The 17,326-nt window shown below is 44.4% G+C and overlaps 1 protein-coding gene across 1 annotated transcript in view; it reads right to left on the reverse strand.

The window, feature by feature from the left end:
* Positions 1–595: 595 nt before the first annotated feature.
* The window catches only part of LOC311241611 (kinesin-like protein KIF21A), a gene marked incomplete at its 3' end in the record, with an annotated part of 32,552 nt that continues 15,821 nt past the window's right edge, over positions 596–17,326 (reverse strand). Inside the window, exons 8-13 of the mRNA XM_084330487.1 lie at positions 15,897–16,085; positions 11,780–11,982; positions 8,640–8,747; positions 5,919–5,987; positions 1,214–1,275; positions 596–740 (exon numbers count right to left, since the gene is read on the reverse strand). Coding sequence (XP_084186613.1) covers positions 596–740; positions 1,214–1,275; positions 5,919–5,987; positions 8,640–8,747; positions 11,780–11,982; positions 15,897–16,085 — 776 coding nt within the window. The remainder of the gene's footprint in view (positions 741–1,213; positions 1,276–5,918; positions 5,988–8,639; positions 8,748–11,779; positions 11,983–15,896; positions 16,086–17,326) is intronic.

Raw genomic sequence — 17,326 nt, forward strand, 5'->3', positions numbered from 1 at the left:
TTCTATTTTTCTCCCATCCCAATTTCGTATCGTCCAATTCAACCCTCCCCTGTCTCGAACGTTGTTTCTTGCCTCCCACAAGCCGGCTGCAATGTGGACTAAGTCATAGATAGCACAAGTCCCCTCCGATACTCGAGGTAACAGCCGTCGCATCTTTTCACCTGCGCTGCGCGATCTTTCAGCGTCAGGGGTCTGCGCTTTGGAGGGGCGCCGCCCCCGTCGATTCTTGATTCTACTGCGCAGACGCACCAACCGACCTGTAGGAGTCGCTGTCCACAACGCCCGATCCCCACCCCATCAGTTTCCCACCCCCTAATACTGCCAATGTGTATTAGTACGGACGACCAGCTAAACTGAAAGCAATGTGGAGCGCTGGGCTCGAACACGCGAACCCAGCGTCTCCAGCATTCAAGGTGAGCGCCTTGCCCACTGCACCACGTAGCCGCCCCCACCCACCACCAGTCTCATTTGAGCAACATCCCGATTTGGGATCAAGCCCCGTTTGATATTATGCGATTTGGATGATAAAAGTCGCAACGAAACGACACGTTTAACAGTAGCCTTGGTTTTGTCCTCCATACAGAAAAAACAGTACCTTGAGTAGTCTGTTCATATCAGCTTCCATGTTGGAGAGGGTCATCCTCTGCATGACGATGTCACTGACGCGCCGCTCCAGAGACTGCCATTTAGCCCTGGCGTTCCTGCTCGAGTACAAACTACCCATCCTCACCGGGTACTTCCTGTGTAGAGTGTGGGAGAGGGGGGGGGGGGGGGTTATTTTATTAACATTTTTCAACATTCCAGTATGACACAATGTAACAATATAGCTGTAAAACACAAAGGATATTATAAATGAACTGTTGGTAACACTTTACAACACTTCATGGTATCCCATCTAACTAGGCCTCTCTATCCACAAAGGAGTACACACACAAACACACACACACACACACACACACACACACACACACACACACACACACAATCTCTCTCTCTCTCTCTCTCTCTCTCTCTCTCTCTCTCTCCCCCCCCCCCCCCCCCCCCCCCCCCCCCCCAACAAACATGGCAGTAGTACCTGGCTCCATTGGAGGACGCCGTTGCCCCAGAAGCGAGCGGCCTCCCTGGGGGGCCGGGCCGGTGTGAAGGGTCCTGCTGGAGGGGCTCAGGTAGACTAACCTTGAGGGGGCTCTTGGTTTTCGTTTGGAGGATTTACTTACTTCCCTTCCTGGTCACCTTACCGGACGTGGGTCTCACCTGGCGCCTCAGGGCCGTCACCTACAGACAGACGGTCAGTTATTAATTAGTCCGCCGGGAAGTTCCTTTGCATCATACAGCTGCTGTACAGCATACAGTACACTATTATACTGTACACTCACCTCTTCAGTACACTATTATACTGTACAGTCACCTCTTCAGTACACTATTATACTGTACACTCACCTCTTCAGTACACTATTATACTGTACACTCACCTCTTCAGTACACTATTATACTGTACTCACCTCTTCAGTACACTATTATACTGTACTCACCTCTTCAGTACACTATTATACTGTACTCACCTCTTCAGTACACTATTATACTGTACAGTCAGCTCTTCAGTACACTATTATACTGTACTCACCTCTTCAGTACACTATTATACTGTACTCACCTCTTCAGTACACTATTATACTGTACAGTCACCTCTTCAGTACACTATTATACTGTACAGTCACCTCTTCAGTACACTATTATACTGTACTCACCTCTTCAGTACACTATTATACTGTACAGTCACCTCTTCAGTACACTATTATACTGTACTCACCTCTTCAGTACACTATTATACTGTACTCACCTCTTCAGTACACTATTATACTGTACTCACCTCTTCAGTACACTATTATACTGTACTCACCTCTTCAGTACACTATTATACTGTACAGTCACCTCTTCAGTACACTATTATACTGTACTCACCTCTTCAGTACACTATTATACTGTACTCACCTCTTCAGTACACTATTATACTGTACAGTCACCTCTTCAGTACACTATTATACTGTACTCACCTCTTCAGTACACTATTATACTGTACAGTCACCTCTTCAGTACACTATTATACTGTACTCACCTCTTCAGTACACTATTATACTGTACACTCACCTCTTCAGTACACTATTATACTGTACAGTCAGCTCTTCAGTACACTATTATACTGTACACTCACCTCTTCAGTACACTATTATACTGTACAGTCAGCTCTTCAGTACACTATTATACTGTACACTCACCTCTTCAGTACACTATTATACTGTACACTCACCTCTTCAGTACACTATTATACTGTACTCACCTCTTCAGTACACTATTATACTGTACTCACCTCTTCAGTACACTATTATACTGTACTCACCTCTTCAGTACACTATTATACTGTACAGTCAGCTCTTCAGTACACTATTATACTGTACTCACCTCTTCAGTACACTATTATACTGTACTCACCTCTTCAGTACACTATTATACTGTACAGTCACCTCTTCAGTACACTATTATACTGTACTCACCTCTTCAGTACACTATTATACTGTACAGTCAGCTCTTCAGTACACTATTATACTGTACAGTCACCTCTTCAGTACACTATTATACTGTACAGTCACCTCTTCAGTACACTATTATACTGTACTCACCTCTTCAGTACACTATTATACTGTACAGTCACCTATTCAGTACACTATTATACTGTACAGTCACCTCTTCAGTACACTATTATACTGTACAGTCAGCTCTTCAGTACACTATTATACTGTACAGTCACCTCTTCAGTACACTATTATACTGTACAGTCACCTATTCAGTACACTATTATACTGTACTCACCTCTTCAGTACACTATTATACTGTACAGTCAGCTCTTCAGTACACTATTATACTGTACAGTCACCTCTTCAGTACACTATTATACTGTACAGTCACCTATTCAGTACACTATTATACTGTACAGTCACCTCTTCAGTACACTATTATACTGTACAGTCAGCTCTTCAGTACACTATTATACTGTACAGTCACCTCTTCAGTACACTATTATACTGTACAGTCACCTCTTCAGTACACTATTATACTGTACTCACCTCTTCAGTACACTATTATACTGTACAGTCACCTCTTCAGTACACTATTATACTGTACTCACCTCTTCAGTACACTATTATACTGTACAGTCAGCTCTACAGTACACTATTATACTGTACTCACCTCTTCAGTACACTATTATACTGTACTCACCTCTTCAGTACACTATTATACTGTACAGTCACCTCTTCAGTACACTATTATACTGTACTCACCTCTTCAGTACACTATTATACTGTAGTCACCTCTTCAGTACACTATTATACTGTACTCACCTCTTCAGTACACTATTATACTGTACTCACCTCTTCAGTACACTATTATACTGTACTCACCTCTTCAGTACACTATTATACTGTACAGTCACCTCTTCAGTACACTATTATACTGTAGTCACCTCTTCAGTACACTATTATACTGTACTCACCTCTTCAGTACACTATTATACTGTACAGTCAGCTCTTCAGTACACTATTATACTGTACTCACCTCTTCAGTACACTATTATACTGTACTCACCTCTTCAGTACACTATTATACTGTACAGTCAGCTCTTCAGTACACTATTATACTGTACAGTCAGCTCTACAGTACACTATTATACTGTACAGTCAGCTCTACAGTACACTATTATACTGTACTCACCTCTTCAGTACACTATTATACTGTACTCACCTCTTCAGTACACTATTATACTGTACAGTCAGCTCTTCAGTACACTATTATACTGTACTCACCTCTTCAGTACACTATTATACTGTACAGTCACCTCTTCAGTACACTATTATACTGTACTCACCTCTTCAGTTCACTATTATACTGTACAGTCAGCTCTTCAGTACACTATTATACTGTACAGTCACCTCTTCAGTACACTATTATACTGTACAGTCACCTCTTCAGTACACTATTATACTGTACTCACCTCTTCAGTACACTATTATACTGTACAGTCACCTCTTCAGTACACTATTATACTGTACAGTCACCTCTTCAGTACACTATTATACTGTACAGTCAGCTCTTCAGTACACTATTATACTGTACAGTCACCTCTTCAGTACACTATTATACTGTACAGTCACCTCTTCAGTACACTATTATACTGTACTCACCTCTTCAGTACACTATTATACTGTACAGTCACCTCTTCAGTACACTATTATACTGTACTCACCTCTTCAGTACACTATTATACTGTACAGTCAGCTCTACAGTACACTATTATACTGTACTCACCTCTTCAGTACACTATTATACTGTACTCACCTCTTCAGTACACTATTATACTGTACAGTCACCTCTTCAGTACACTATTATACTGTACTCACCTCTTCAGTACACTATTATACTGTAGTCACCTCTTCAGTACACTATTATACTGTACTCACCTCTTCAGTACACTATTATACTGTACAGTCACCTCTTCAGTACACTATTATACTGTAGTCACCTCTTCAGTACACTATTATACTGTACTCACCTCTTCAGTACACTATTATACTGTACAGTCAGCTCTTCAGTACACTATTATACTGTACTCACCTCTTCAGTACACTATTATACTGTACTCACCTCTTCAGTACACTATTATACTGTACAGTCAGCTCTTCAGTACACTATTATACTGTACAGTCAGCTCTACAGTACACTATTATACTGTACAGTCAGCTCTACAGTACACTATTATACTGTACTCACCTCTTCAGTACACTATTATACTGTACTCACCTCTTCAGTACACTATTATACTGTACAGTCAGCTCTTCAGTACACTATTATACTGTACTCACCTCTTCAGTACACTATTATACTGTACAGTCACCTCTTCAGTACACTATTATACTGTACAGTCACCTCTTCAGTACACTATTATACTGTACAGTCACCTCTTCAGTACACTATTATACTGTACAGTCACCTCTTCAGTACACTATTATACTGTACAGTCACCTCTTCAGTACACTATTATACTGTACAGTCACCTCTTCAGTACACTATTATACTGTACAGTCACCTCTTCAGTACACTATTATACTGTACTCACCTCTTCAGTACACTATTATACTGTACAGTCAGCTCTTCAGTACACTATTATACTGTACAGTCAGCTCTTCAGTACACTATTATACTGTACAGTCAGCTCTTCAGTACACTATTATACTGTACTCACCTCTTCAGTACACTATTATACTGTACTCACCTCTTCAGTACACTATTATACTGTACTCACCTCTTCAGTACACTATTATACTGTACTCACCTCTACAGTACACTATTATACTGTACTCACCTCTTCAGTACACTATTATACTGTAGTGTCACCTCTTCAGTACACTATTATACTGTACAGTCACCTCTTCAGTACACTATTATACTGTACAGTCAGCTCTTCAGTACACTATTATACTGTACTCACCTCTACAGTACACTATTATACTGTACTCACCTCTTCAGTACACTATTATACTGTACTCACCTCTTCAGTACACTATTATACTGTACTCACCTCTTCAGTACACTATTATACTGTACAGTCACCTCTTCAGTACACTATTATACTGTACTCACCTCTTCAGTACACTATTATACTGTACCGTCAGCTCTTCAGTACACTATTATACTGTACTCACCTCTTCAGTACACTATTATACTGTACTCACCTCTTCAGTACACTATTATACTGTACTCACCTCTTCAGTACACTATTATACTGTACTCACCTCTTCAGTACACTATTATACTGTACAGTCAGCTCTTCAGTACACTATTATACTGTAGTATACATGTCTCACCTCTTCATTCTTTCGGCGTAGGATCAGCTCTTGTTGTCTCTTCTGGGCTTCCAGTTGTCTCAGCTGGTGCTGTTTGTTACAGGAACAAAGGTTCACTTTAGAACGACACTCAGAACTCAGAACACCTTCTAGAGGCGCGAGCGGTCGGTCCACTAGCCTTGGCATTTCTTCATCTTTATTAGGAAGTCTGAGGAAGACTGGTCGGATTTGATAATAATATTGAGGTAACACGTGTTGTTTCCATAGGAGGCTTTTAATTAACACACACGCCTTTAGAAACATTGTCAACATCCAAGACAAACAATACTGAAGCACTGACAATAACATAAATGATGAAATGAATTAGTCCAGTCAAGCCCCGGCAGGGTACATACATACAGAACATTAACATTTACATTTAGTCATTTTTAGCGGACGCTTTTATCCAAAGCCACTTACAAGTTCTGTATGACAGAATATTACTTAGTAGCAAAGTGCATAATATATATATATTTTTATATTTTTTATTTCAGATATGTGTGTGTCTCTGTGTGTGTCTCTGTGTGTGTGTCTCTGTGTGTGTCTCTGTGTGTGTGTCTCTGTGTGTGTGTCTCTGTGTGTGTCTCTCTGTGTGTGTCTCTGTGTGTCTCTGTGTGTGTGTCTCTGTGTGTGTCTCTGTGTGTGTCTCTGTGTGTGTGTCTCTGTGTGTGTGTCTCTGTGTGTCTCTGTGTGTGTGTCTGTGTGTGTCTCTGTGTGTGTCTCTGTGTGTGTCTGTGTGTGTGTCTCTGTGTGTGTCTCTGTGTGTGTCTCTGTGTGTGTCTCTGTGTGTGTCTGTGTGTGTCTCTGTGTGTGTCTCTGTGTGTGTCTCTGTGTGTGTCTCTGTGTGTGTCTCTCTGTGTGTGTCTCTGTGTGTGTCTCTGTGTGTGTCTCTGTGTGTGTCTCTGTCTCGTGTCTCTGTGTGTGTGTCGCTGTGTGTGTCTGTGTGTGTGTCTCTGTGTGTGTCTCTGTGTGTGTGTCTCTGTGTGTGTCTCTGTGTGTGTGTCTCTGTGTGTGTCTCTGTGTGTGTGTCTCTCTGTGTGTGTCTCTGTGTGTGTCTCTGTGTGTGTCTCTGTGTGTGTCTCTGTGTGTGTCTCTGTGTGTGTCTCTGTGTGTGTGTCTCTGTGTGTGTCTCTGTGTGTGTCTCTGTGTGTGTCTCTGTCTCGTGTCTCTGTGTGTGTGTCTCTGTGTGTGTCTCTGTGTGTGTGTCTCTGTGTGTGTCTGTGTGTGTGTCTCTGTGTGTGTGTCTCTGTCTGTGTCTCTGTGTGTGTGTCTCTCTGTGTGTGTCTCTGTGTGTGTGTCTCTGTGTGTGTCTCTGTGTGTGTGTCTCTCTGTGTGTGTCTCTGTGTGTGTGTCTCTGTGTTTGTCTCTGTGTGTGTGTCTCTGTGTGTGTGTCTCTGTGTGTGTCTCTGTGTGTGTGTCTCTCTGTGTGTGTCTCTGTGTGTGTGTCTCTGTGTGTGTCTCTGTGTGTGTGTCTCTCTGTGTGTGTCTCTGTGTGTGTGTCTCTGTGTGTGTGTCTCTGTGTGTGTGTCTCTGTGTGTGTCTCTGTGTGTGTGTCTCTCTGTGTGTGTCTCTGTGTGTGTCTCTGTGTGTGTCTCTGTGTGTGTGTCTCTCTGTGTGTGTCTCTGTGTGTGTGTCTCTGTGTGTGTGTCTCTGTGTGTGTCTCTGTGTGTGTCTCTGTGTGTGTGTCTCTGTGTGTGTCTCTGTGTGTGTCTCTGTGTGTGTGTGTCTCTGTGTGTGTGTCTCTGTGTGTGTGTCTCTCTGTGTGTGTCTCTGTGTGTGTCTCTGTGTGTGTCTCTGTGTGTGTCTCTGTGTGTGTGTCTCTGTGTGTGTCTCTGTGTGTGTCTCTGTGTGTGTCTCTGTGTGTGTCTCTGTCTCGTGTCTCTGTGTGTGTGTCTCTGTGTGTGTCTCTCTGTGTGTGTCTCTGTGTGTGTCTCTGTGTGTGTGTCTCTGTGTGTGTCTCTGTGTGTGTCTCTGTGTGTGTCTCTGTGTGTGTCTCTCTGTGTGTGTCTCTGTGTGTGTCTCTGTGTGTGTCTCTGTGTGTGTCTCTGTCTCGTGTCTCTGTGTGTGTGTCGCTGTGTGTGTCTGTGTGTGTGTCTCTGTGTGTGTCTCTGTGTGTGTGTCTCTGTGTGTGTCTCTGTGTGTGTGTCTCTCTGTGTGTGTCTCTGTGTGTGTCTCTGTGTGTGTCTCTGTGTGTGTCTCTGTCTCGTGTCTCTGTGTGTGTGTCTCTGTGTGTGTCTCTCTGTGTGTGTCTCTGTCTCGTGTCTCTCTGTGTGTGTCTCTGTGTGTGTCTCTCTGTGTGTGTCTCTGTGTGTGTCTCTGTGTGTGTGTCTCTGTGTGTGTCTCTGTGTGTGTGTCTCTGTGTGTGTCTCTGTGTGTGTGTCTCTGTGTGTGTGTCTCTGTCTGTGTGTGTCTCTGTGTTTGTCTCTGTGTGTGTGTCTCTGTGTGTGTGTCTCTGTGTGTGTCTCTGTGTGTTTGTCTCTGTGTGTGTCTCTGTGTGTTTGTCTGTGTGTGTGTCTCTGTGTGTGTCTCTGTGTGTGTCTCTGTGTGTGTCTGTGTGTGTGTCTCTGTGTGTGTCTCTGTGTGTGTGTCTCTGTGTGTGTCTCTGTGTGTGTGTCTGTGTGTGTCTCTGTGTGTGTCTCTGTGTGTGTCTCTGTGTGTGTCTGTGTGTGTGTCTCTGTGTGTGTCTGTGTGTGTGTCTGTCACCTCTGCTCTGCGCTGGTCCTTCTTCAAAGTGGCGATCTCTCTGTTCCTCCTGCATTCTGAGACTCTGCTCTTCTCCTGCTGGTCCTTCATCTGGCGCATCAGCACCACCTACAGGACACACACCGCAAGGACAGGGCAGGAGAGGTAAAACATTTCATGTGTTTCACCACGAAGGGATGTGAGCAAATGAGCCGAAAACAAAACTGTTATTAGGTTTAACTAAACCTGGGGATCGTAAACCTTTTTAATACCTGAGTAAATGACTCACTCCAGCACCCAGACACATTAAAACATTACCGGTATGATGGCATGGACTATCTTTCAGCACGTGTACACGTCAAGGAAACTATAAAAGAAGCAAGTAGGGAGGGGCGAAACCCCTCAGAATTACTATTTGATAGTCACTGGGAACTTTTTTTCTTTTTTTTTATCTACATTTTCTCCCATTTTCTATTTTTCTCCCATCTCAATTTCGTATCGTCCAATTCTCCCCTCCCCTGTCTCGAACGTTGCTAGACCATGCCTCCCACAGGCCGGCTGCAATGTCCCCTCCGGTACTCGAGGAAGCAGCCGTCGCATCTTTTCACCTGCGCAGCGCGATCTCTCAGCGTCGGGGGTCTGCGTGGGAGGGACACGCCGCCCCCGTCGCTTCCTGATTCTGCTGCGCAGGCGCACCAACCGACCTGTAGGAGTCACTGTCCACAACGTCCGATCCCCACCCACCAGCTTCCCACCCCCTAATACTGCCAATTGTATTAGTATGAACGACCAGCCAAGCTGGTAGCAACGCTGAGAGCTGGGCTCGAACCCAGCATCTCCTGCGTTGGTGGCGAGCGCCTTGCCCACTGGGAACTTTTTATAATTTAACAACAAATCTATGCCCATTCCTAGAAGGAAGGGTCATCTCGTCACTGGGTAGCGGGGGAACACACAATGGTGCCAACGTGGAAACGTTCAGTTGGGCTGATTGAGTTGAATAGGATCAGCCGTCTCCTAGTTTATGATCATGTACTTTGACCTGGTTATTAGATTAGATTCAATGTATTCTCATTATACGGCACAAGTACAGTGCTGTGTTTGTCACAGGAGGTGTGGCATCCCAACCAGAGTGCAAATGTAACAGTAAAGTGCAACAGTAATATACAATAATGTACAGATGATTAACCCTTTCACTGCCACACGACAGCCGGTTAACCCTTTCACTGTGACAATACAGAAGGTTAGCCCTTTACTATCACACAACCGACAGCGATGCTCCATCATTAGCATCATTAGCGCCGCATTTGCGGCGCTAATGATGCTAACGATGGAGCATCGCCGTCGGTTGTGTGATAGTAAAGGGCTAACCTTCTGTCGTGTGGCAGTGAAAGGGTTAAACTGGAATATAAAATATATAAATGAGTACTACCGAGTGTAGTGCTAATCAGATTTATGTACATAGTTGTAAATATCAATATGAACAGTGATACAGGTATAAACTATAAAGACAATATGTTAGCAAGTCATACTGGCCAGCAGCGTAACTAGTAAGAGTTGGTAAGAGATGTGTACAGATACAGTATCTACAGATGTGTAAAAAGGATTATAATGCAGGTATGTACAGACAGATGTGGATATATATATACGGTAAGAATACATATACAGCATATATACGGTATATACAGCTTTATACAGATACTAACGTAATGAGCCTTACTTCTTTTATAGTTTCCTTGGTATAGAACGCTGGTATTCTGACCTAATGACCCTTCTTTTTTTTTTATCCACTTTTTCTCCTTATTTTTCTCCCATCCCAATTTCGTATTTGCCAATTCTCCCCTCCCCTGTCTTGAACGTTGCTAGACTATGCCCCCCACTGGTCGGTTGTAGTGAGGATAGAAGCCTTGCATCACGTGTCCCCTCCGGTACATGAGGAGGCAGCCTGTCGCATCTTTTCACCAGACAGTGCGGACTCTCAGTGGCGAGGAGTAACGCGTGGGAGGGACACACCGCCCCCGATACTTCCTGTCTCTGCTGTGCAGGCGTCCCCCAACCGACCTGTAGGAGTCGCTGTCCACAACGTCCAATCCCCACCCATCGACTTTCCACCCGCTGGCTCTGCCAAATGAGCCAGTACGACGGCCGGCCCAAGTCGAAGGCAATGCTGAGACTGGGATTCGATACCGGAGTCTCTTGCATTGGTGACGAGCGCAATCTCCGCTACGCCACCCAGCCGCTATGACCCTTCCTTCTTTTATAGTTTCCTTGGTATAGAACACTGGTATTCTGACCTAATGACCCTTCCTTCTTTTATAGTGTCCTTGGTATAGAACGCTGGTACTCTGACGTAATGACCCTTCCTTCTTTTATAGTTTCCTTGGAATTCTGACATAATGACCCTTCCTTCTTTTAGTTTCCTTGGTATTCTGGTGTAATGACCCTTCCTTCTTTTATAGTTTCCTTGGTATAGAACACTGGTATTCTGACATAATGCCCCTTCCTTCTCTTATAGTGTCCTTGGTATAGAACGCTGGTATTCTGACATAATGACCCTTCCTTCTTTTATAGTTTCCTTGGTACTCTGACGTAATGACCCTTCCTTCTCTTATAGTGTCCTTGGTATAGAACGCTGGTACTCTGACGTAATGACCCTTCCTTCTTTTATAGTGTCCTTGGTATTCTGACGTAATGACCCTTCCTTCTCTTATAGTTTCCTAGGAAGTCTGACACAATGACCCTTCCGTCTTTTATAGTTTCCTTGGAATTCTGACGTAATAATGACCCTTCCTTCTCTTATAGTGTCCTTGGTATAGAACGCTGGTATTCTGACATAATGACCCTTCCTCCTTTTATAGTTTCCTAGGAAGTCTGACGTAATGACCCTTCCTTCTCTTATAGTGTCCTTGGTATAGAACGCTGGTATTCTGACATAATGACCCTTCCTTCTTTTATAGTTTCCTAGGAAGTCTGACGTAATGACCCTTCCTTCTCTTATAGTGTCCTTGGTATAGAACGCTGGTATTCTGACATAATGACCCTTCCTTCTCTTATAGTTTCCTAGGAAGTCTGACGTAATGACCCTTCCTTCTCTTATAGTTTCCTAGGAAGTCTGACGTAATGACCCTTCCTTCTCTTATGGTCTCCCCCCCCCCCGCCCCCACCTTTGTCTTCTTCATCTCCGTCACGTCCTGCTGCAGCTTCCTGAGCTGCTTCTCGTACTGTGATTGGTTCTTCAGCAGGCGGGCGTGTTCCTTCTGGGCCGACTGCAGCTTCTGCAGCTCCTTGTTCATGGTGGTCAGCCTCCTCTCGTACTCCGCCTTCACCTTCTTGGCCTTCTCCTCCGTGCAGGAGGTCTCCACTGGACCTGGAGAGGAGAGGAGAGGGGGGAGGAGAGGTCAGCACACACACACACACACACACACACACACACACACACACACACACACACACACTGAGACACACACACACACACACACACACACACACACACACACACACACACACACACACACACACACACACACACACACACACACACACACACACACACTCACACTGAGACACACACACACACACACACACACACACTGAGACACACACACACACACACACACACACACACTGAGACACACACACACACACACACACACACACACACACACACAGACACACACACACACACACACACACACACACACACACACAGACACACGCACACACACACACACACTGAGACACACACACACTGAGACACACACACACACACACACACACACACACACACACACACAGACAGACACACACACACACTAGGGGCTAGATCCACAAAGAATGGATTGCACGGAGCAAGTTGCACCCTTACTTACAATGTCCTGATGAATTGAAAATGGGGGACCCTGATGTAAACGAGACGAAAGTCTTTCTCTGGTCTGCATCCCCTGAACACTTTCAGTGCCACGAGGTGGGGCCAGAGTTAGAGCTTGAATGCCACCATCGGCGCCAATGTTATCGTTAATATCGCCTAATCTATTTTTTTAATTATGGCTATGTGTCTAATCTGCCCGTCGCTTATCAAAGAATCCTTTTCCAGTCAGTGCTGTCAAGGCAGATTGGTTTTTTATCGCTTCATTTCCGTTTGAGAGCATTTTGAAAAGCACCCGTTTTGAGGTAAAAGACGGTCCATTCTGGGCCATTCTGTGATAATCGTCTTTTACTGGAATATTCCAGAACGTTGATATTTGTCGGCCTATTTATGAATCGTTTTCAAATAAACGCTAGATGATCAATATTATACGTACACGCATGCCCATTCGAGCCGCGCACGGATAATAGCCGTGTTCATTTCCTCTTGGATTTTTACAGTGAAACCGAAAGAGCCCATTTCACAAAACAGCTTATATCTTCATCAAAATGAGTCTGATTATCCTAACACTGATAACATAGATTCCTTACCTGACATCAGATGGTATCCAACTGGTATATTCCAATTCCTGATCACCATTCGAAAAAATCGATAAGTGTATAGATCCAACGTGATACAGTAGAACTCATGATCCGCAGGGCTCAGAGGATCCAGAATGAACTGTGGTAACCCCGGCTGGATCAGTGAACTGGAAAATGTGGAGTACAGGATTTTTTTCCCCATCCATTTTCATTGAGTCCATTCCAAAACCCCTTATGTCATCTGGGAGACGACAGGGGGCGCTTTTTTCCACATCTGATCGCCGGCGGCACTCGGGTATACTAGGGTAGGCTCGCGTGATGCAATATGATTTCAGATCGCTAAAAAAAAAAAAAAAAAATCCGAGAAATCTCGAGTGGCTTTCAACGAGATATTAACACTTTGGCTGCCTAAGGTTAAATTCATGATATACCATAGATTGCCAGCGCTATTTGTCTATGGAGAAAGTCCCCTTCTTTGCAGGGCTATAACTTTTTAAATTCTATTGCTACATTGCCATTATTAGGGCCCATTCAAAGTCCTATATGTATTGTTCATTGTGTAGCAACGTTAAACTTTTTCATTCACATATTCATAGTAAAGTATGGTCTAATGTATAAGTATGTTTTCATCTCTTTCTGCAGCTTTCTCCAGAACGTGATATATAGCCCCAAATGCATTATATTGATGATGAAATACAGTTTGATGGCAATCAGCGCGATATAAAAAATTCCAACTAGACGTACTTCTAGAAGTTACTACACGTCATCTGATGTTGACCGGATGGGCGAGGGGGCGTTTATAATTCCGTGGGCAGCGTTATACCAATCATCTAATGTGGGTCAAATGTTGATAATAGCAGTTAGTATCGAAGACGGTAACGTTACACGCTGAAACTCACCCCAGTCTCCGCGCGATGTTGGACGATCATCGTCGAGTAGAAATCTTATCATTATGGGATATATTTTTACCCGGTCCATCTCCAGCTTGTCTAATGGTATATACGTCCAAATCATGTTGTTTATCGAGTTATTGCCAATCGATCACCGTGTAGCGTGACGAGCCAGAGTCCCATGAACTATAGCGAGCGCCCGGAAGTACTACGGTCGTCATGACAACCTCTATTCAACATCCTGTTTGGCGATTGCGCCGATCGGCCACCAGATGGCGCTCCTGAACCGCCAGAGAGCTCAGTGGGTCCTGCTGGTGGATCTCAGGCCAGCGGAGGGGACATATGAATCCGATCGCAGATTTTTGAAATATTGATATAAGGACGACGTAACGCGTCCTCCGGCAACTTTAGCATGGCCAGCAAAGACGTCTAAAGACGGGTCCCGGCACTCAAAGTGTTAATCATTCCGAGAAAACTCGTGAGTGGCATAGAAAGTGTTAACAATTGTGTGTATTGAGCCGTGCTGTATTGTACCCATTCTGCAATCTGTTAATAAAATTTTCAATCAATCAATCAATCAATCAATCTACGCAGTGATTGATTGAATGAAAGTTTTATGTCACTTTAACAAAAAAAATCAAATTCGAAATTCGTTGCAGAATTGTAGACAAGTTCAAATTCGAATTCGAATTTCAGTGTAAACTAATTTATAAAAAAAAGAAACGAAACCTAAAAGAAGTCTAAGCTATTTTCAAAGTTTTGGCAACTTTTTTTTTTACCATGTTTTTTTTTTATATAATAATATTAAAAAAAAAAAAAAAAAGTAATAAAAAAAAGAAAATTCAAATGAAACATTTCGAATTCGAATTTCTCCCTTCAAGTTCGAATCTCGTGTTTTTAATGTACATTCAAAATTAAATTCGAAATTCGAAAATATTGTGACAGCTCTAACACAGACACACACACACACACACACACACACACACACACACACACACACACACACACACAGACACACACACAGACACACACACACACACACTCCGTGCAGGTCTCCACTGGACCTGGAGAGGAGAGCCGGGAGCGGTCAGCCTCCTCCAGGTCCCACCCCACGTCTTGACAGAGTCTTTAATTAACATTCTGTCATCGCCATGTGGCACGTTTTCCTGGCACAAGTGGAAGTGGAAGCTTCTGATGAAAGGACATTTGACACCTTGTCTCTCTCCAGCTGTGTCTCTTTTTTTTTTGATCCACTTTTTCTCCCATTTTCAATTTTTTTCTCCCATCCCAATTTCGTATCATCCAATTCAACCCTCCCCTGTCACGGACGCTGTTTCTTGCCTCCCACAAGCCGGCTGCAATGTGGACTAAGTCATACATAGCACAAGTCCCCTCCGGTACTTGAGGTAACAGCAGTCGCATCTTTTCACCTGCGCAGCTCGATCTCTCAGTGGCGAGGAGTAACGCCTGGGAGGCTCACGCTGCCCCCGACACTTCCTGATTCTACTGCGCAGGCGCACCAACCGACCTGTAGGAGTCGCTGTCCACAACGCCCGATCCCCACCCATCAGTTTCCCACCTCCTAATACGGCCAATGTGTATTAGTATGAACGACCAGCTAAACTGAAAGCAAATGTGGAGCGCTGGTCCAGCTGTGTCTCTTACCCATGTTGTGGAGCACCTTGTCTCCCTCCTGCTGTGTCTCTTACCCATGTTGTGGAGCACCTTGTCTCTCTCTCTCCAGCTGTGTCTCTTACCCATGTTGTGGAGCACCTTGTCTCTCCCTCCAGCTGTGTCTCTTACCCATGTTGTGGAGCACCTTGTCTCTCTCTCTCCAGCTGTGTCTCTTACCCATGTTGTGGAGCACCTTGTCTCTCCCTCCAGCTGTGTCTCTTACCCATGTTGTGGAGCACCTTGTCTCTCTCTCTCCAGCTGTGTCTCTTACCCATGTTGTGGAGCACCTTGTCTCTCTCCAGCTGTGTGTCCCTGATCTTGCTGTGGAGCAGCATCAGCTTCTGCTCGTACTGCTGCTTGAGCGTGTGCAGCCGGCGCTGGCTGTTCTCCAGCTCGTCGATCAGCTTCTGCTTGATGGCGATCTCACATGTGATGTTGGCCAGGTCTGCCTGGAAGTTCTCTGCTCGACACACACAGGCACACACACACAGGCACACACACACAGGCACACACACACACACACAGGCACACACAGGCACACACACACACACACAGGCACACAGGCACACACACACACACACAGGCACACAGGCACACACACACACATAGACACACACAGGCACACACACACACACAGACACACGCACACACACACACACACAGGCACACACACACACACACACATAGACACACACACACACACACACAGGCACACACACACACACACACACACACACACAGACACACACACACACACACAGACACACACACACACACACACACACATAGACACACACACACACACAGGCACACACACACACACAGACACACACATAGGCACACACACACACACACACACACACACACACACACACACACACACACACACACACACACACACACACACACACACACAGAAGAACAAACACAGGAACACATAGACACACAGACAAATGTCATATACACACACAGGGATGCACACACATACTAATGAGTATAATATTGTTGTAGTCTTTTATCTATTTGATTAGATTTGTTTTTCCGATAATGTTATTTATTTATCGTTACATTTCCTCCGTTCCGACAGCGTGTCCACTTCCCCTCTGGGATCATTCAGCTCGTATCTTGTAATCATCATGTTAGGCAGAGAGGCACATGTATGTAATGTAACGTCACGGTGACCAATCGCAGCCACTCTTATTGTCTGGGACCAAATACGGCCACGCCCCACTCCCAGCAAAAAGTTGGAATCTCTAGAATGGGTTTGGGGCGACGCTGTTTACGGAAGTGGCTCTAAAGGTAACGATTAGACAACACTTTCTGTCGCCAGTAGATGGCAGCGTTGGTTTAAAATTAAAAGGTGAAAATGTTGAAAACTACATGAATGCATTTCCCAAGAGCGTTAGCACAGGTCACAGGTCACTGGAATGTGTCTATTTCTTCGACGTGATCTGAACAGCGGTAAACTATTACGGCGGCCTCAGTATAGCGACCGCGAATGGTAATGGTAAACTAATTATCTTAACAAAAGTGCGCTGGTAGCGTTATTATGTTGTCTAAGGGCCAGCGTCCACTTGGCTCACAAAAACACTGATAGTGCGCCGGCAGTGCTGGCATAAAGCGCATCTTGTAGATGACAGAAAGAAATCTACAGCCATCCTTTTATCGTTTTTTCATGCCGCGGTTTTGCACATATTATAG

The sequence above is a fragment of the Notolepis coatsorum genome (genome assembly GCF_963971535.1).
Source record: "Notolepis coatsorum genome assembly, chromosome: 15".
In the NCBI taxonomy this organism is placed as follows: Eukaryota; Metazoa; Chordata; class Actinopteri; order Aulopiformes; family Paralepididae; genus Notolepis; species Notolepis coatsorum.